At 41.7% G+C, this 22,254-nt stretch overlaps 1 protein-coding gene across 1 annotated transcript in view; it reads right to left on the bottom strand.

Annotated features, from left to right (window-relative positions):
* Nucleotides 1-1,637: 1,637 nt before the first annotated feature.
* Nucleotides 1,638-22,254, bottom strand: part of FRMPD1 (FERM and PDZ domain containing 1) — a 41,719-nt gene continuing 21,102 nt past the window's right edge. The window contains exons 10-15 of the mRNA XM_018552421.1: nt 19,830-19,956; nt 15,839-15,934; nt 12,860-13,042; nt 10,504-10,648; nt 6,549-7,418; nt 1,638-3,854 (exon numbers count right to left, since the gene is read on the bottom strand). Coding sequence (XP_018407923.1) covers nt 1,696-3,854; nt 6,549-7,418; nt 10,504-10,648; nt 12,860-13,042; nt 15,839-15,934; nt 19,830-19,956 — 3,580 coding nt within the window. The 3' untranslated portion in view covers nt 1,638-1,695. The remainder of the gene's footprint in view (nt 3,855-6,548; nt 7,419-10,503; nt 10,649-12,859; nt 13,043-15,838; nt 15,935-19,829; nt 19,957-22,254) is intronic.

Here is a 22,254-nt window from a genome sequence, read left to right as displayed (position 1 = left end):
TACTGATCAGTAGTTGTCATTTACAGGGTTATTCACAAAAGGGTGAAGAGTCTGGAAAAGGCAGGAGAAGTGAACAATCTAGGACAAAATAGGTGTTTTGGAAAAATCTTCAAATTCAGCTCACTTTCCAGTTCCGCTATGTTGTCCTAGATTGTTCACTTCTCCTGCCTTCTCCAAAGTTTTCACCCTTTTGTGAATAACCCTGTATGTGAGAATCGATACTCAAAAGTTAGCATAGGACTTTATAACCAATCTTGCTGCAAGGGATAAAGAATGATAGAAGTGCTTCTCCCGTGCTGATTATATCATCAAAAACCTAGGTGTTTGGTCATGTGATTACTTCTTCGGAGTCGGGTTAGAACTGAGGTTGGTTGATCCTCCCCGTTAAGAGATATGTGACCAAAGCCCCAGGCTTTTGGCCATGTGACCAACATGGTAGGGAGCTTGTAGCAGCATTTTCTCCAGGTAATTTTAACCCTTTCCTGCTATACTGTTAACACAGTTTTTAGTTAGCAATTGAGTTTGAATTAGTTAACCACAAAACCAGCATGATTCTTACGTATCAGCAATCAATGTATAAGTTGCAAACAGGGCCCACACATACACACCGAGACAATATTTAAAAAAAGGAGATGTCACAATTTCCTTTGTGCAGTTGTGTGCAAAAAATGGCAATAAATCATATCAATCAAGATTTCCTAGTCAACCTTCATCACTCCCTGTGTTTTCATCTCTGATAGCAGAAACAGAATCCAAAAAACAAAGGTCTAACAATACCCATCTGCAAAAATCAAGTAATTGTATTTTTGCGGGGCAGTAAAAAAGATATCACTAACCAAAATTAAGATTGTAGTTTGGGAGGGCACCAGCAGGTTAAAATAACAGCCAACATTGTATATCATTTAACTTTATTTGAAAAATCTCCCTTTGCTTGTTGCTTGTCTGCCTTAGGCATACACCCAAAATTAAGCAATTACTCTCTTGCAGCTGAATGTCCTAGTTATTTACAGGGCTATTCACAAAAGGGTGAAGTGTTTGGAGAAGGCAGGAGAAGTGAACAATCTAGGACAACATAGCTAAACTGGAAAGTGAGCTGAATTGGAGAATTTTTCCAAATCAGCTATGTTGTTGTAGATTGTTCACTTCTCATGACTTCTCCAAACTCTTCACCCTTTTGTGAATAAGTGTATGGTATAGAGAGTCTGTTAAGGGAGTGTGACACCAACAACTGGTATTATAATGATTGTGAAAGTTGAACAAAATGGCTCTATACCTACTTTAAGGGACTTTGTGCTTTGAGACAAGGCTAAGTCTTCCATAAGGTTAGCTATTAAAGGTACAACTCACAGGGATTGATTAACAAATGAGCACAACGTTCTCTTACACAAGTGATCCAGTGCTCATTTGAATTCCCAATTGTGTGTAGACAGCATGATTGAATGTAATACAGCTTCAATTAGATAAGTGGCAGATGTACTCTCCTGTTCTAATCAACCCCATTATGTAAATTAGACAAAATGGATGTGGCAGTTCTGGTTAACGTATACAATGGCTGCTATTTCCTTAGAAATAACACAGGGTTTTAGTGTTACAGTGATTTTTCGTAGCAAAACTGTGCAAAATGTTAAGTGACTTTCTAGTGTCAATGAAAATATTTTCATAGACAGTTATAAAGAGGGAAATGCTCATCTCATTTTACAGGAATAATAATGTCCTGAACTGCTGAGTCAGGCAAAAAACAGCAGCAGTTAGTGCAGTGCACTGTCGGGAAAGCAGTTTGAGATGCAATTCCTGGTCGTTCCTCTCAGCGGCCTTCTTAGCTGCTTGTACAAACTGGTGGTACGTGCATATTAGATCACAAAGATTGGTTTGGACATTAGTTTGTCGTTTGTTGCATTTTACGCAACTGGAAAACTGTAGACATACATCTGTCATGTGTACTAAACTGAAAAATGTTTCTTCCACAACTTGGTAGATCTCCTCCGGTGTTTGATTTGGTCTAAGCACTTTCTGTGATGCTGACATCACATTCCGAGAGACGATACAAAGACTAGATTTGTGTTCCGAGAAGAGAGCAGCACATTTGTCCTCCAGATGTGGTCTGCGCTTGTTTTTATATTCTTCTAAGATTCTTTGAAGATCCAGGACAATATCTTGCAGCTTGCCAAAGCCCATAGGGGAATCATGTATTCTGGCTTTTAAGAGATCCAGAGCTTCACAGTGCTCTAAAGAGGGTGCCTTTTTGATAGCCGTGATTGTAGAAAGATGAATATTTTCTACAAACACAGAATTTCCAGATCTAGGTGGTATTGTCCTAGGTAATGGTGAGGCAGTTCCAGCAAAGTCAATAATTTCATCCTCGGCATCATTATCTATGGGGCGGAAACAGTTGGCATAGGATAAATGGCAGCTACAGTTTCCTACTTTTGAGATATCAGGGCTCTTTTGCTCTGAATCATAAAGGTCTACACATCTGTTCTCTAATACCTCTTTCTGCCTACAACCCTTGCTGGCAGAGTCGGTACATTTTGGTATGAATGACTGTGCTTCTGAAATGCAATTTTCTTTATACATTGAATGTCCATCAGAGCCCTCATCCGAGCTCAAAGTTTCAGCACATGATTCTATCTTTTCATTACTTTCTTCATAACAGAGTTCCAGAGTGTCCACAGCTGTTTCAGAGTAACACACTGATGGAGACAAGCAGCCCCATCTCTCATTGGAACTTCTTGTCACATCTGTAGGGTCCAATGACGTTAGGAAGTCTGGCTCTTGTTTTATTAAAAGATGCACTGCCTCTTCACAAGGAGGCACTTTGGTTGCTTCAGCCCCTCCTTCTTTAAAAGAGTTTATAGGGAAATTAGTAAAAAGATCATCAATTCCTTTAAAATCAAAAAGTAAGTCACCAGCATCTGAGAAACTAAACAACTTTTGTGTTTTAGAACTCTGGGGAGAACTTTCATTATCAATTGCCCCTTTTGGTGAAATGTCTACTTCAGAATTCATAAACTCCATTTTGAGTGTGTCGTGCTTGGATTGCCAGGAAGCTTCTGACTGAGCAATGTATGGTAAAATTCTGTTACTAGGAAATGATGACAACACAGAACTAATGTTTTCTTCCTTAACACCTTCACTTTTAAATATGTTTTCAAATACAGCACTAGCATCCTCTGTAATGTTCTCCATATGGCTTGTTGAGCCTTTTGTAGCTTGATCATCTAGTACTAAGGAAACATGTGATAGGCCACAAATGTCAGTGTTGTCCAGCTCCAGTGATATTTCAGATGGACTAGCTCGACCATTTTGTTCGGACATATTACCATTTGGAGTTTTATCTACATTAATACATTCATAAACACAATATTTAGCATTCGGACTACTGTCTGTCACTCCTGAGTCACATTTGAAACGTATAGCTGATATGGAAGATGATAAAGATTCAGTAACTGACTTGTTCTCCATGGTGTCAGGCTCCATTTCCATTAAGCTTGGTGAATGTGTTCTGCTTTTGGACTTTAATATGGGTTTGCATGAAAGTGGTTTCATTTCCAGCAGAGCTGGTTCCGCCTCAATGTCATTCAAAGAGGACACTGTAGGAGAATGGGACTCCGTAGGAAGGTGAGATTCTTTTTCAAAGCAACATACATGATCAATGTTCTCCAAAGAGTTGGAGGGGGACAAAGGGAATGTGACCTGAGAAGTATAGTCCGTTTGCAAGTAAGATCTCCTTTTCCGTAACATCTTTGATGGTTTCTTTGTTTGCTTTTCCTTTCTGCATTTTTCAGCAGAATTTTGCACATATAATCCATTTGATGCACTTTCTGGGTAGACAAATGACGTTTCTGATCTTGCACCTGCAAAAGGCAGAAGGAAGGTGAGTTTTATGTTGTATATTTTCGAATGGGGAAATCCTATCCTTTCCTTTCTTAGAGAAATAAGCATTATGTTAGTTGTTTACATGTAAATAATTTTGTGCAGATGATGTCAACATTATCACTTAGGCAATTAAAAAAAAATTAACTTAACCCCTTGGACTTTCTTTAGGAGGTCATCTGGGTACTGTTGCAATGGCATGAGGCAGTCATGTCAAAGCCACCATTAGAAATGCGGCCATATCCTCCACACATCTAAAAGGTCACTTCCACATGGGATCTTAGTGCCATTTTCGGCCGGCGCCCCCCCTTCACTTTTCGCCCGGGGCCCCTGCTGCCCCCCCGGTTGTTACGCCACTGATCTCACCGCCATATTGCTGAGCCCTATATAGCATATATATTTCAGATAGCCTCCTACATAATGGCGCCGATTCCACACATGCATCATAGACACAAGCCTGGTCTCCACACAGTACAGTGCACTCACTGTTGCGAATCCCTTCCTTTCAAGGAACCTTAAGGAGGAACCTTGCAAGGAGCCACCCTAAAAGAGGATATCAGGGCCAGTGCTAAGGTCATGGGCCGATTCCGCAGGAAACTAAAGCATCAAGGAGCAGCATCCATTGTAAGCGATTCTAAGTGATTTAAAATAACTTAAAAACATTTTGACTTTAAAATCACTTTTATAAAGACTGCAGCCTGGGTTGTTTGTGGAGCCGGGTGCTGGTAGCCAGGAGTGGCTAGACAGTGCAGGGGACCATATGAAGCACAGAGACCTCTGAAGAACCTGCCAGTTCTGCCCCTTCAGACCCCTGGCCTCTGCTCCAGGTGGAGAGAAAGTGAATTCTACAGGAGGAAGGTGCCCCAGGGCCAGGTCAGAGCCCCATGTTGAAGTCACAGGAGGAGAGTGATGGTAGGAGGTTGCGGCCTGACCACCACCAATACCAGAAATACTGGATGAGATGAGCCCCCGCTGTCTGAGAAGAACTGCTGTTTTACACCACTATTAGCAGAACTGATAGGTACCTGACTGTCCACTGCCTTCGTAGCATTTAGTCCAAGCACTCTGCTGGGAGATCCTTCCCACTACTTTGACAGCAAAACATCCCTCCCATCGCTGCAGCCACCAACACACCTGCACCCCCCCCCCCCCCTCCCTCTTTTCACTACACCTGCATAACTGGCAACCTCTTTTCTCACCACAGAGCCCGCACCCCCAGCTATCCTCAGCATGGTGCCTAAGCCCCCTACCTCCACCTTTACCTCCAAATATCACCATTGAACATGCACCCACCCTCACCCTAATATGGCACCTGAGCCCCATCCACCCCTTCCCTGGTCTCACCACCATGCCTGCTCTCCCCTCCCTCTGCAAGCACACAACCATCACCCCCTGCAGGACAACCATATCCACCCTTTGTTGTCATAACCGTGCCTGTATGCCTCTACTCTTGCTTTCCCCAGTACACCTGCATGGCTCCCTTTCTCACCACCATGCCTGCACCCCCACCCACACAGAACATAGTTTATTGGTTGAGGTGAAGCTCTGCTGACTTCCATCAACCAATCAATTAAAATTTTCCTTGCATGTGATTGGCTATTCTTTGCAACCTTAAATTTCACCAAGCTAAGGGAAACATCCCCTGCAAATGTTCAATAGGCAACAGCCTATTTGCCTTTAGTAAACCAACCCCAGAATCTCCAAATATACCATGTACATCCACAAATATCAAGATGGTCTGGATCCTCCTAATGTTTACAAATACAGTACCCCAAAGCAGCACAGATCTTCCTTTTAACATATCTCTTTCCTTTCTCCCAGGCACCTATATGCAGAGGCGGCTCTTTCATTAGGCCATTTTAGGCTGTCCCTTAAGGCCTCGCAATCACAGGGGCCCATTATCCATTTTTTAATAAAATCCCCTCTATCCCCAGGCCCCCAGTTGAACTGACAGCAGGAGAGAGGGGACTGTTTTGTCTCTTTTGGCTGCTGCAGAGAAATACTGGGAGTTGCGGCAGCTGATTATTAACTTTTACTTCCGGCCTTTACAGCTGTGGATTGATATCATCTGTGCGCCCGCCCAACAGGCAAAGAGGAGCTGGGGTCTGTCTGGAAAGTGAGAGAAGCTAGAAAAAAGTGCCCAGGCCATATATACTGTAAAGTAAGAAAAGCACCCAAAGACACATGTTGCATTTTTTTTTAAATAATCTAATTTAATTTACTGTACTGTTCTGGCTGCGATTTGTAGTCCTCTATAGCTGATGGTATTATTCTGCATTGCTGTATTGACCTGTATATATTGACCTGACACTAGCTGCGATCTATTTACCAATTATGTACCAACTATCTTGCAAATGTCTATGTATCACCTATGCTGCAGAGGTGGCACATGGATTGATGCAGCATTTGTGTTACATGGATTACTGAATGCAAGAATTGATTATTGATTCCTGTTTATGGTGTACGTGTGGAACTATGCATGTGTCCTGTGTGTGGATGTGTTGGAAAAGGGTGAGGGGCAGCACTCAAAGCAGTTGTTGGGTGAAGGCACAAGACAGCCGATCTAAGGGAAAGAGAAGTAAATCTCTTAAAAGGAAAAAAGTATAAATCTGGCCCTGGTTAGAATGTTAGGCTGCGCTTTATAATCGTTTTCAGGCAAATTAATAATATTTTACCTGGAGAGGTTAGTGTCGGTGTAAATCTGTCTGCAGCATCAAAAAACTCTTCTTCGGAACTGCTGTCACCAAAACCTGGAGGAGGATCAAGGATAAGACCTTCAACCTCCTTATTTGTTGGCCGCCTGCAACCTTTTACCTTTAGTTTACATTCTGTTATTAAATCCTTAACACAGTTGCTCTCTGGGCTACTAGGGATGTTCCTGTCCACACTACTGGCAGGAGAGACATTTGAGCAAAGGCTATAGTATTCCATAACATTTTTTTCTATTAGCTGACATCCAGGAAACACATGGATTTCGTGGTCCTCTCTGCAGTCCGCATCTTTGGGTGATCTAGGTTTTTCCTTAGTATCCAAAATTGAGTTTTCCCTGATATCGGCCATCTGCAAGAAACACAGCAATGGATCCGATTCTTCACACCCATCTCCTTTGCATTTCATTTCTGGATTATCAGTAAAAACACCCTGATCTTCTGTAGTTACATCATTTAAGATGGGTGTATAAAACTGGAAGAACTCTGGCCGGCTAGAAGAACACGTCTCTAGGTCATCTTCTTCCAGAGCATCGATTGAGTCACTGGACCAGCTAATCTTGTAACCCTGACTTTCTGTGTTAGCTGAATCAGAAGCTTCAGAAATACTGTCTGTATCATTGTTTCCACAATCACATTGGTCCTTCTCGCTGACAGCACTTTCTTTGGTTTCTTCATCTTGCTTCAACATGTGCATGTCTTCCTCTTCCTCCTCCTCTTCTTCCGGCAAAGGCTTTATATTGCGTTGTCTCAAAAACTGGAGTTCTGATGAGTGGTCTAAAGATGAATCAAGTTCTGATGACTCCTCAGAATCACTGCATGCTCTAGATTCATATCCTTTAAAGAAAATAGTTTGATGTTATCACATTTGTGTTTGCATATATTGTGAAATAAAAGCAGCACATATATACTGTATGTCACAACAATATGTTTTCTTAAAGGGAATTTGTCAAGGCAGAAATTTGGGGGTGGCTGCCGATGACTCGTTTGAAGGTACACAATCCATGGCTGTCAATGTAATCCTTTCTCTTTTATTACTAGTTTTTTTTTTTTTTATAAATTCTTTATTTATACACAAGGTGCCACAATGCAAATACAGGCTTATAAAACAGTAGAATCAAAAGAGAAAATCCAAATGGGAACAGAGATAGCCATAAACATCAGAGGCATCCAACAGTGGAACATAACTTTTAAAAGAAAACATGGAAATGGATGAAAAAGGGCAAGGACACACACCAAAGACAGCTATGGAACTAGCAATCATAAAAGCCACAGGTATATCTGTATTCGCTCGTAGTGGACACCCTGAAAGTTTTTCACTTTTTCCATAGAGGGGGAAAGAAGGGGAAATGTTATATGAGGGAAAAAAAGAAAAGATGAAGGGCGAGAAAAATAAATAACATGAGGGAGAGGAGAAATAACTCGACCTCTGTGGGTGGGGGGGGCTCAACAAGGAGGGTGGAGATGCAAGAGGAACCCAAGCACAGTCAGTCAGTCACTAGGTATACTGTAGCAAAAAAAAGCTACTTTAGCAATCATAGTTTGGTAGTCCTCAGAATATGGGAAGTATAACGAGCAGGATGTATTAGTATTTTTTAAATTAAGTTTGATAAGTTACAAAATACAAACTAGAATGAAGGACAAATAGCACATATGACTCCACCATAGCATAAGTATTACATAAGAACAAGTCAACCAATAATCTAATCCTTTCTTTACTATTAAAGTGACACTAAATTTAGGAGTTAAATCTTAAAATTCCATTCAAGTACTCTATTTAAAAAAATTTATCTTATTTGTGTATCACTCGGCTATAGATCCTCCAATCATCTCTGAATAGCTTAGTCATTTGTACTGAGATTGTGATCCATCCTGGGAGTGAGCTTGGAGCGGTGGCTACATTACAGACACACACAGGGGCCATGGGGAACAAAAGTATCCACCCTCCAAAAGGAAGGACAGTGTCAGCACCAATTCAGAAATGATTTGAGGGTCTACAGCCGAGTGATACACAAATAAGGTCCAGTATTGTTAATAGTTAAGGTACTTGAATGCATTTTTACGGGTTTAGTGTCACTTTAAATGAGTCATTTGGCATGGAATATAGATGTGTCTACCAGGTGTCCCTGCCACTGATATGCATATGCTTGTTCTAGGTCAGTGACTCACTAAATAGCAAACAATAGATATGGATGACAGCTTAATGCATGCACCTTCAAAAACAAGACACTGGCAGCATTCTTATTTTCTATCCTGGCCTCTTTTGGAAAATAAATTGGTAGTTTTCTTTCAATCTGTGTTTTAATACTGTAAAAAAAAGCTAAAATGCATATACAGTATGTCATTTGTACTATACTAAAACTGTTCCTCTTAAAATTTTCGTGTTCGATTAATCGAAATCTTTTTCAATCGATTAATTTCGATTAATTATAACGCACATACAGATCCAACTACATTGGCCTATACACATACAGCACAGCAATGAAGTAATAAAATGAACTAGGATCACACTAATCCAGCACGTTATTAATCTCACGTGCCCCACTCAATATGGCCGCCGCTTGAGTGGGGCAACTCAGAATAATAACGTGCTGGATTAGTGTGATCCTAGTTCATTTTATTACTTCATTGCTGTGCTGTATGTGTATAGGCCAATGTCTTGGCTGGCGCTCGTGCAGAAAGTTTCTTGGGCAAACTCACCGGCCCAAGTGGCTCCGTCGGCTAACGAAGGGAAGGGGGGAGGAGTCCGGTGACGTCAATGTCCGTGACGTAACCGGATCTCTAACGGGACTCCCGGAAGCCGGCAGAGAGGTGAGTGTTTTCATTAGCGATCAAAATAATTTTAATTGATCAAAAAGTTTAACGATTAATCGAGAAATTAATCGTTAATTTCCGCAGCCCTAATTTTTATTATAATTTTTTGTCTTCACAAGCAGCTCATTTACAATCTGTGGACCTCATATTACCAAGCTATTCATTTTACAAATTCTATTACATTAATTGTTATCTATATGTAATTTTTTAATATAGTAGTCAGGGCTGGACCAATACAGAGGCAGGAGAGGCTCCTGTCTCTGGAGCTGTGTTGGGGGGCAGCAGTTGTACTCTACAAGACCAACCTGTTAAACTGAAAGCCCAGGCCTGCAGACTACACAGGGAAAGGGGTTGTTATCATGTAATTTGTGGAGACCTCGCTCTGTATTACAAGCAATGTCAGTGTTCTTGATGCAAAATGCGTCAGGCAGGCTGTCTTAGTGACAACAGATGTCCGCTGATTATACTGGAAGAACCACGGTTGCAGAATTAGTATAATGTTTTTATTAATTCATGAAATCCTTTCTTCTCTTTTTTATTTTGCTGATCTTTTTACATTTGTAAGTTTTAACAAGTGCATTCCTTGACAAGTCACTGAATAAAATGTGCACTTTAGATCAGTTATAAGCTACCTCAGTTACCAGACAAATAAAAATAATTTTGGGTACTTTAATGTTATTGAAATCCTTGCTCTCTTACACTGTGCCCTTTATGACTAAATCACATTAGTTTACCAGGCTAATTGACCAGTTCTCCCATTCAGTTTAGTTTTTCATGGACCAAAGGGTGGTACCCCTAGGACCAGTGGACAGTGACTGTCATTTCTTTTTCTTTTTTTTAAATTCTTTATTTAATGAGATCCACCAATATACATAGAACTTCAATAAAGATACAATTCACAGTGAAAGGTAGGCAACATCGTTTCTACACTTAGCGTCAACCCTACCACTGTACAAAATGTATTCAGAAAGCCAGCCATGCCACTAATGTTATTTAAATAAATTTTCTTACTAGTGACACAATTCAAATTATGGCACATAATTCTCTCTGGAGAAGTAATTGGATATGTCATTTAACTGTTTTGTTTGTTTTTTTTGGTATATCTTACCTTCCTCAGTGGAAACACGATGTACTTGGCTGTGAGGACACCATTCAAATATAGATGCAGCAGAACACACTTGCAACTTACAATACCCGGAAATGAGACATGCAATGTCTTTGGCATTATTTGACTCCAGCAACAGAGAAAGTGGCTTTAGAAAAAAAGTATATAGAGTTAATATATTGTTAGATTCTACTAAAAAGCAGTACAAATGAGGAGACTGTATTTGTTTTTAGCCAGATGAGTGCATTTGTTTTATTGGATTTATTAGAAATCTGGCTGATCTGAATAAATTCATAATAGGAGAGAAATATGGGGGCTGTCAATGCTGGTCTTTTGAAAATACTAGTTACCATGCTGGCCATCTTAATTTATTACTTTGAGTCACTGATCCAAAACACATAATCAAATAAGGACTTTACTCTGACGCTCCTGATAAACATAGTGAGTTAGGCCCCTTACACACAGGCATGTTCCGATCAGCAGGGGATCCATGCACAGATTCCGCTTAATGGAGCAGTATGTAATGGATGTCACTTTCGTGACATCCATGTCCATTCATTTTTTTCTTAACTAACCAAACCCACGTTAGGTCTATGGGCAGTCAGATTTTAGTTTTTTTACTTTTCGGTCCTAGACAGACTCGGAGGTAATCGGATGTAAAAAGTCACAGGTCAATTTACATGCGCCAGCCCATAGACTAACGTTGAGCTTCCGATCAGATCCCCCTGAAAAATGGACAGGCAGATCTGACTGGAACGCTGTATGAAATGGGTCCCCATGTTTCCAATGTGAAAGGTTCAGTACAAGCTCGGTGTGTCATTTCTTTGTGTATGGATACATTGTTTATGCATATGTGGGTAAATGAATCACTAGTGTCACAGTGTGCCACACGTTACCCCCCTACTTTGAAATGTATTTGTATAAATTCATGAGTTATGATATACCTGTAATGTGTTTTGTATAAACTGTTAACATTTTAACCTTCTTAGAATTTAGTGTTCAGGGTTTAATTATACATGACATTGTACAATCTTATAGCCCCTTTGTGCTTTAAAGCTGCACTCCAAGCAGATATAAAATACACAAATGAATGTAGCTCTCTGTTCAATAAAACACAATTAAATGTATTCTTTTAAATGCAAGCAGTGCAAGATCCTGGAGTTAACTTGGTGTCAGATTCTTGCAGTCTACCATTCAGCAGAGCTCATATTGGAAAAGGAAGAAGCAGCACAAGGAGCCAATCAGTAGAGTTGCAGTGCATGGAGCAGCCTTTCTCAACCAGTGTGCCGTTGCACCATGGGGTTTCTTCTGGCTTCATCAGGGGTGCCTCAGGATCATGCCTTTCCTTTGTGCAGACAGGCTTCCAATGTGAATGTAGTGGGCTCTAAAGGGAAGGGGGCTCCTAGTGTGATTGGGGGTTCTCTGATGTGAAAGGAGAGAGCTCCTGATGTGAAAGGGGCTCATAATGTAAAAGGGGCTCCTGATTTGAAGGAGGGACTCCTGATGTGTGTCTTTGCCTGGGGTCCCCCCTTGAAATCCATACCAGACCCCAATCTGGGGTTAGGTTCTGGTATGGATTTTGAAAGGGCACACAATGTTTTTTTTACATTTTAGGCCCCGTTCCCACTGCGCGATATGCAAATCGCGCGTTTGTTGCGCGATTTGCATATTGCGCAACATCGTGAGATTTGCCGCGCGATATCACGTTCAAGCTTGCATTGAGCAAGCTTGAATCGTGGCTAAATCCGCTCCAAAAAGGGTCCTGCTGTAGCGACACACGACCCGCGACAGCAGGACCCTTTGCCCCATTGAAATGCATTGGAGCGCGATATCGCGCGGTAATTTGCCGCGATATCGCGGGAATTACCGCGTGATAAATCGATCAATGTGAACGGGGCTTTAGACTGGGGTACCTCGAGTGCATACTTTAAAAGGGTGTAGTGACTGAAAAAAAGTTGAGAAATGCTGGCGTGGAGCATGGTGATAAAAGGAGGCAGCAACTCATTCCTCTGCATCTCCTCATCAGGCTGGGGCCAGGGACAAGACCTAGTATTATTATTAAACTCCAGTAGAGAAAGGTTAGGTCTTCAGGCTGCTCGTGCCATAAGTCAGGGCTGTGTAAATCTGATAAATGGATGGACAGAACTGCAAAACCTTTGGCAAGTAAAACAGCTCTCATTCATGTATTTCATCTGTGTATTTAGCTGTTTGACTAGAATTCAGCTTTATTATGCAGTACCAGGTGATCTCTAGATGTGCTCTTTCCTTCCATCTTTTCTGCAAGACTAGAACTGTACATAGCGTTAAAATAGTAGATAACTCAGGGTCAGTCAGAATGGCAGCAATAAATTGAAGTTACCTTAACATCCTGTAGATAGACCTTTATTAAGCTCACTTTCTCCGACTCCGAGGTCAGCTCTATCCTGCTTATGTTGGAGAATTCAGCTAAAGTTATCATGATGTTAAGCTTGTTGTTGATAATCTGACTGATGCCATACTTTGCTCCAACTAGAAGTGTGACATATGATTCTCTGTCCTGCAGCTGACAGGAGAAATGGGTGAAGTAAATAAAATGCTGTTATGGCATGCTGCAAAAAGAAAACATAATGTAACATGATACACAGGCTTTCTACGAATTACATTTAGTGAAAGGGAAACGAGATTGCAGATACCTGCAGAACTATGATTGTATTTTCCTGGCTAGCACTGCCATCAGACCAGTCAATGTAGTTGGCGCTATAAAAGCACTGCACAAACTGTTGGCGCTATATAAATCCTAAATAATAATAATAATGTAGTTTGATGACAGGTTTTTTTTTTTTTTTAAATAATGAACATGGGACTGAAACACAATGCTCAGGACCTTTAGTGACTTCTGGATGTGCTTAAACTAGCAACATTCTTCGCAATGATAAGCACAGAGAACACGCAGACAAATCTTTCAAGTGTCAAGCTGGTCACACAAATTAAAATCTGATTGCACAATCTCTACATCTTTTAGCTCTGCCGATAACTAAGTGATTTCTACTTAAACCATTAAATCAACTTTTATCCAGTCAGGCAGGTCTTTGTATAGTGTAGCTGTTGGTAGATGTAAAAAAGATTGTAAAATCAGATTGTAAAGTGCATGGCCAGCGTAAAGGTGACCCAACACTATACAATCTGATTGTGCAATCACCTCTAGATCTGCAATCAGCTATGTAGTGCAGGGCCTGTCTGATTTGATACAAATTGCATGGATTGTTTAGTGTCTCCTCCTATTACTTAAGTGACACTAAACTCAGGAGATTAATCTTAAAAATGCATTCAAGTAGCTTAAGTATGAACAAAAATGTATCTTACTCAGCTGTAGATCCTCAAATCATCTCTAAATAGGTGCTGACACTGTCCTTCCTTCTGGAGGGGGGCTACTTTTGTTCCCCATGGTCCGTGTGTGTTGTAAAGTAGTCACTGCTCCAAGCTCGCTCCTGTGATGGACTTCAGTCTCATGTTTAATTTGTGGTCAGTGCCGTAACAATTGCCATAGCAACCCAGGTGGCCACTATGGGGACCGGGGCACAGGGGGGCCTGGCCAGGAAATCCCCCTGATGCTGTGCGGGCCGCCTGGGTCGCTATGGCATCTCAGGCTGCTGGCTGTCACTGGCCAGTGTGAGGAGGAACGTGTCGCTGTTAGATCACTGACAACCTATCAGAGATGTCTGCAGCAGCGTGTTCCTCCTCCCAGCCGCTGCTGAGTCAGTGACAGCCAGCAGCTGCGGAGGAGGAGGCTGGTCCTGGCAGCGGAGGAGGCGGGGCCCGGTGATGGAGGGGGAGGCGGAGCCCAGCAACGACCGTGGAGGAGGAGGCGGACAGCGGATCGGGGCTGACAGGTAAGAGGTGTTCAGGGGTGTGATCAACCCACCTGAGACCCTGCAGAGCCCACCATAGAGAGTAGACATGTGCAGCCGCAAAAAATTAGTTTTGTTTAGTTTCGGATTTCGTTTATTTCTGAAATCGAGTCCTGTATGTGTTTCATTTCGGATCGGATCAGATTCGTAATTTGGACGAATTTCCAAAATTTGGGTTTTTGCACGAACGGATGAATGCTTGTATGCACGATTAAAATCCTTTAATTTTTTTTTATCCGTTTAAATGTTGACGGTGCATGCACAGGAACATGAAGTAATGTTTTGTTTTTATCTTCACATGCTATGAAATCCTCTTTTTGTAGTCATTATCGTAAATTTCTAATTTCGTTTTCATTAGGACGAAATTCGTACGATATCCGAAATTTCGGATACGGAATTTCGGATTCAGATGCTTTCGGATGAATTCGGACATGGTACATTTCGGAAATCCACGAATTTCTGAAATTTCGTCCGAATTTCGATTCAGAACAAAATGAATCGCACATGTCTAATAGAGAGGCTATAGTGAGCTCTGCAGGGTCACTCTCAGGTGGGCTGTTTGGCATATCAGGGGGGCTCTGCAAGGGGCATAACTAGAAATCACAGGGCTCCATACAAAATTTTGCTATGGGGCCCTGTGATTTCTAGTTACGCTCCTATTTCTGGTGGTATAATATAACAGTTAGAGGGCCAGATGACTAGCATAAAGCCATTTTATTGGACAAGAATTATTTTACTGGAAAATAAAATTACGCTTTAAAAGGTTGAAGGGAAGAGAAAAAGACAACCAGCATTAAGGTGGATGGATACAGTCACAGAGACAACATTCTGTTGTGAATACCCATAGAAATGACAGATCATCCTGGAGAAACAATTTCCATTTGGTCACCAACAGTCAACATAGACTTGACAACACATAATAAGACCCATCAGCCTGAATCTGAGCATTGTTATAGACTTATTTATTTTATTACTTATTTTACACCATATTAGAACACCTCCAAGTTAATTTGTGCACACACGCAACAGCAGGTTTGATTAGACTTTTATCCACAGTATAATATATAATTGGTTCGGGGAATCTTTACATAAATCTAACTAATCGATTTTTAAAATAATCGTTAGCTGCAGCTCTACATAAAAGACTCATCCGTTGACCAAATCCTCCACATCGTGACATCAGGAAAGTCAAGTGAGACAAAAAGCTATATTCAGTGGCATACAACTTCATGCAAAGCTTTTTAATAGAACTATAAGTACAATGCTTTTGTGTCTACTATGGCTAATTGCATGGTATTATTACTGCATGTATTTCTTGACAGTGAAGAATTCCTGGTAGTTTCACAGAAGTCTTAAATCATGCTTTGCACATTAAGCTAAATTAGTCTTTGCCTTTGTGCATATAATACATCTATATTCTACAAACTGAGTTTAACGATTAAAATACATACCATTAACGTAGCATGAAAAATTTTCCCTCCATAGGTTTTCAGATCTCCAAGAATCTTTAAATATTGCACCCGGATTTGAGCTGCAGATACAGGTTGCTAAAGTGAGTCAAAATACATAAGAAAGATGGTTACTATTCTATTTTCTACTTAGAACATAAACTGAACTAGCTTCCCATGAAAATAGACCCACTTTTCTTTCCTTTCCCATACCCCAAGTTGCTCACAAGAATCTATGAATTGCAGGATTAATATTTGACTACTTCCTTTTTATTTCTTTCTTTCACTGTAATGCACCACTTATACTACTTTCTCCCACATTAAAAGTATTGGTTGTTTCTTGCTCCATCAGTATTTTTGTTACCAAAACACTTGCTTGTATATTGATAAACAATACGCAAAGCCATTTACCATGTGAATCTGTGTAAAACATTTGTTCTGTGCGAATAGAGCCAAAAATGAACATATACTTTGTGTGTGTGTGTGTATATACATATATATACATATATATATATATATATATATACACACACACACGTGTGTATATATATATTACACATATATATTCATATCGTCCGAAATGGTGCAATTTTTTGGCCGAAATAGCGGTGCATTCGTGCTTTCTCTCCTCAGGGAGTAGAGAAACTGTCACAGGGGGCCGAGCGGTGCTGGAGGAGGGGAACGCTGTGAGTGGCCAGCACCTCTCCTCCCCGCACCGTTTAGACTCTTGTGGCAGATGAGGAGAGTGGTATGTGGGCGGAGACAGCTCTCAATGCTGTCACAGGAGGCCAGGCCAGTGATGCGGGGGAGGAGTCAGATCGAGATTTCCTCCCTGCATCGCTCGCTCAGCCTCCTGTGACAGCCAAACCAGGAAGGAGAGCGGGTACAGACGTTCAGTGATCGCTGAGTGTTTATACATAATTGAGGACAGAGTATGTTTACTGTGTCCTCAATTATGAATTAATGGGAAGTGATCTACATCACTTCCTGTTCATTCATGATTGTTGACATGGTAAACATACTATCTCCACAAGTTATGAATGAACAGGAACACTCAGTATAGAGGATTCCTCTTCATTTATAACAGGGGCTGCAGAAAAAGAGATAGAGGACTCTGTTCTCAATCTCTTTTTCTAAAAGGGAAATATCAGAGGTCTGTTTATATCCCTAATATTTCCCCAAAGCCCCTAAAAGTAAAGTAAAAAATACAAATATTTAATAAAAAGAAATAAAATATAAAAAAAAGAAAAAGTTTATAAAAAAAAGAAATAAACATAAAATATTTGGAAAAGTTAGAAAAAAAAAATAATTTCGGTTTAGTTTCAGTTTTGACATTTTCATTTCGGTGCACCTCAAATATATATATGTATATACTGTGTGTATATATATATATATATATATATACACATACATACATATATATATTTATATATATACGTATACATTACACATACACCTCTATTTGCACAACCAATGTTGTCGGAAATTCGCAAGGTGAATGGATCTGCGAGTTTTCCTTATAAACAGACCCCTCAGCATTGCATTTCAATTTTGTCTATCACTTAAGCTGATGTAGCTCAGAGCAAATGCACCATAGTCAAAGAACAATATTTTGTTCCCATATTCTATCTCTAGGTCAGTGTTTCTCAACCTTTTTTCAGTCATGGCACCTTTTAAAAGTATGCAAAATCTCGGGACACCCCAGTTTCCTCCTTTATTTTAGAGTTCCCCCCTTTCATATTAGAAGTCCCCCCTTCAAATCCAGAGCCGCATTTACATCAGAAGCCTCCTTTTTATATCAGAAACCCCACCCTTCACATAAGGAATCCCGCCATTCACATCAGAGGCCCCCTTCACATCAGAGCCTGCCCCCTTTACATCAAAGTTCCCTCTTTAGCAAAAATTTGATTGGGACCCGGAAAAGCAAAATATAAGCATATTAAACTTCAGTTTCAAGAAAATGATCTTACTACAGTAGTATGTAATAGTGGATAATATATGACCCTGTCATTGACTAAAACAACTTTAGCCAAACAGCAGCTGTAAAAGAAGATAGCGCTTAGTCCAGCACTTAATCCAGGAATCTTTGCTCCACAGCAGAGCTACAAAGGATCTTCATGTTTCACCCAGTTCAAGACTCAGGATACCTGAAATTTGTAGTGACGTAGGGCCAGTAAGAGGAACAACAGTGGAAACAGTGGAAAACACAAGGATCTAACACTCCTGGAAGTGTGTGCGATGTAAATATCCTTCAGATGGTGTAGCTCTTCTGCAGACCGTAGATTCCATAAATAGTCATTGGATTGGCGACAGGGTTGGTTTAAGATATTAGCATCAATGTGCATTCTCTCACATGACCACGTTTTCTACAACTTCTACACTTTGTTTTTTTTTTTATTCTTGTGTTTATTGAACATATCAAGTGTAAGGTACATATAGAGCCAACATCAGCTCACACATGTCAACTAAAAGGTGGACGCAGCCACCAACATCAAGCAGTTAAGGCATACATTGTGGTAAAGAAGGAAATAACCAAAATATCCTGCATATCAGCGGTGATTGTCTACGAACCCCCCTCGCTTTATCAGCCGCCTGGAGTCGAGGGGTTCGGTGATATGTGAGTTTGATGCTTTGATTTTGAAGCCACATGTAGTACATTTACTATAAAACATATATAAGAATAAGACAGTACAGCGCTCCTATGTTGACCGTCTGGGTCAGCAGGGCCTTCCCGGCCACCCACTAACCCTATCGACACTGTAAGAACGTAACCTTCATGTGGAGCTATAGGGGGGGAGTAGAAGGGTAGCAGGCAGAGGATAGGAGAGATGCTCCAAAAAGGGGGGGTTTTCTCTGCGGAATCATCTCAAAAGATCCAGGTATTCCTCAGATGCAACAAATTCGTTCCAATAAAACCATGTTCGGCAGAACCGGGACACTGTATCCTTGATGGTGCTGGTAAGGTCTTCCATTAGTTTGATATCGTTGATCTTACTAAACCATAACTGGAGGGTGGGAAGTGATGCCTGCTTCCACATGGCTGGAATACATGCGCGGGCCGCGTTGACTAGATGAATAGTCACCGAGTTCCTATAACCCTTCAAGGGCCGTGAGTTATGGTGTAGCAAGAAAAAGGAGGGAGAGTTTGGTATCTGGGAGTCTGAAAATTTCTGCGTGATGTCCCGCACCTGCGACCAAAACGACTGCAGGGACGGACATGACCAGAATATCTGTAGCATGCCTGCGGGGGAGGAGCCGCACCTCCAACAGCCATCATCGGCATCCGGGAAGATCCGATTTAGCTTCTGAGGGGTGTGGTACCATCTGGTCATAATTTTATATCCCGATTCCTGATATCTATTACAGGTTGATGACTTCAGAGAGAGCACCAACAATTTAGATTTCTCTTCTTGTGAAAAGGATGTCCCCAGGTCCCGTTCCCAGTCGTCTAGGAACGGTAAAGGCATGTCAGAGTCCGCTTCTAGTCTAAGTTGGTAGCAGAAGGAGAGGGCTCTATATAGGGTCCCTGTGGAAATACACTCCCCCTCAAAGCTCGTGAGTGGTCGTGTTAGGGATGTAGGACTGGGCAAGGAGGAGAGAAAGTGAGTTAGTTGATAGTGGCGCCAGAATCCTAGCGGAGCTAGGTCGTTATCTGTCGCCATCTCAGTACATGAGGGCCATTTGGGTCCTCGGAGGAAGTGCAGGGCCCTGAATATACCGTTCTGTCCCGCCCTGAGAAAAGCCGGGTCCTGCAGGCCTGGAGTCTGGGGAGCCTATCACAGGGAGTCGTGGGGAAGGATATGGGGAAAGGCGTGCAGACTCAAAAAGTATGTGCGTCGTTTTCCATGTAGGGCCTATTGTCGGGTGGGATCGGAGAACCTGGGGTAGTTTGGGGCACCAGGGGAGTGTCCGCAAGGGGATCACCGAGAAGGATTGCTCAACCGCTACCCATAGTTTACACTTTGTTAGTAAAGGCAGCAACATGGATATTTACCTTCTGTCTTGGCTCAAGAACACACTGGTTCCGCTTAATGTGAAAGCTGATGGCTTTCTTTATATCTTTCCCTCTCATATTACGTAGTAATGTTGGAGACAGAAAATTGTCTATTCCCCAGTCTTTCCTACAGGAAAAAAAAGTTGGGGATGCTGTTTAAATGTTTATACTGGAAAACAGAGTTCCCTTACACACATTAGCAAAACAAAACATTCCAAGAGTAGTTAGCCATACAAATGGGAGAAGCAGGAATTTTACTGGGCAAGATGAAGATATTGATGAGTTTAGATTAGTTTATTTCAGCATTTCTCAACCTTTTTTCAGTCATGGCACCCTTAAAAAACCCCTTTCATATCGGGGTCCCTCTTTTATATCAGAGCTCTCCTTTCACAACAGAGTTCCCCCTTCACAAAATTTCGAGGCACCCCTGAAGAAGGCACCCTAGTGTGCCAGGGCACCCTGGTTGAGAAAGGCTGGTTTAGGTTAAGGGCTAGTTCACACCAGCCCCAATGCGTTCCAGCCTGATTCTGTGCCAGAATGCGCTGCATTGCATCCCGGCCCGCTCACTGCATTCTTGGCCGGAAGGGGGCGTGGCCGTGCATTGAAGTAAATGGCACCGCAGCCACGCCCCTGGCCGCAGTGCGATTGCCCGCACCGGAACGTGTGGCACAGTGAGGGTGATTGCACTGCGGCCGGGGGGCTTGGCTGCGGTGCCATTGACTTCAATGCATCGCCACCCCCTCCCGCCCCAGAATGCAGTGAGCCGCCCAGGATGCGATCCAGTGCGCTCTGGCACTGAATCGTGCCGGTATGCACTGTGGCTGGCGTGAACTAGCCCTAATAGGTGGAGGAGCATTCTGTTTTTAAAATGTGACCCAGGACCATGAGCAAGCTTTAAATAACTTGAATCTTGAACAGCTACGATCTTAGTAGACTGTTTTACAACTGCTGATTCCAGATCAAGATACAAGCAACAGAATGCATCTAATATAATATCAAGAATAAGAAATGTCAATCCTAACAATGATGAACCAAGTTCAAACCTACACTGGAGAGGAACAGTAAAATAATGAATGCTATCAGGCAAAATATGAGAATTCTCAGTGTCGACGCTTATTAAATGCAAATTCATTTGCTTATCTCTAACCTGCAGTTCTTCTATCTCTGATCCTACAAGTAACTTAACTGCTAAACACATGTATTGATTTTCCTGACAGAAACATGGACACTGTCAATGCTGACCTCTGGGGATGAGTGAATTGGTTCGGGAAAATTTATTTTTGAGGTGAAATTACACTTTTGGCAAAATATTGCCAAAACAGAAATTCTCAATTTTGCCTAGTGAACTGCATGCAAAACTAGTGCAGAATAGTGCTATTGATGTTGCTATACATAGTGCATTACACAGTCACAGGCAAATAGGCTATTCACTTTGCAAAGGAATTTTTCCTTAACTTAGTGAAGTGAACTTAATGAAGTTCTGCTGGCTTCCATCATCCAATCATGTGCAAACAAAAATACTACAAATACAAAAAAACTACCAGATAGCTTGCAAAATAACACATCTAACTGCCTAACACTCTGCAATAAAAACAGAGGTTTTAGTTGTACAACTTTTACAAAATATTTGGAAGCCACATTGCCTCGTCAATATCTCTATGTGTGGTCCTATCTCTAGTCTATGAGAGCCTCTTGGAGCTTATAAAGCAATGAATACCTGCACTCAATTTAGCCATTGCTACATTGGGGCAAAATTGAATGTTCTTATGGTATTTTCTGTTCTGGTTGAATGTGCTTTAAACCTTACTGGAAGTAATTACAGTACACCAATTTCAGCGTCCACACTAATAACAAGTGGTTGCTCTGCTGTCACAGTTGTAATAGTCTCTGTCAATCAAGCAGAGCAGCAGCTACAAGACTTAAAGGAGAACTATGGAGTCAGGGATTTTCGCTATAGTTCTCCTAAGGGTCACGGGAGAACACAAACTAGCGTTCTCCCAAGACGCAAAGCTCAGTATACCGCAAGCTGCAGCTCGCGGTATACCGAGGCGCCGCAGCCAGGACGGATCCCGACAATAATGTCTGGATCAGCCCAGCTGCGGGATTGATAGCTGGCTCTGCCTATCCAGAGGCAGAGCCAGCTGTGCCCGCCCCCTCCCCCATCTGTTTTGCCAGTCATCGCTGGAGGATCGGACAGGGGAGGGGGGAATCCCTGCAGGGAGCTGTGAGTGACAGTCACGGCTCTCTGCATGGACATGATCGAGAAGTGAGCGAGCGACGGTATGTGTTCGCTCACTTCCCGATCTACTGAGCCGACGTGTGACAGTTTCATTGTCACAGGTTGGCTCAGATTATGAGGCTGAGTGAAAATCACTCGCCTCATAATTCTCCTTTAATGTCATGTGTTATAATGTTGCCAGCCTCA

Source organism: Nanorana parkeri, unplaced genomic scaffold, assembly GCF_000935625.1.
Source record: "Nanorana parkeri isolate BGI_ZX_2015 unplaced genomic scaffold, ASM93562v1 scaffold88, whole genome shotgun sequence".
Classification (NCBI taxonomy): Eukaryota; Metazoa; Chordata; class Amphibia; order Anura; family Dicroglossidae; genus Nanorana; species Nanorana parkeri.
Note: the sequence above shows the minus strand (reverse complement) of the source record. Positions and strands in the feature narration are given on the sequence as shown.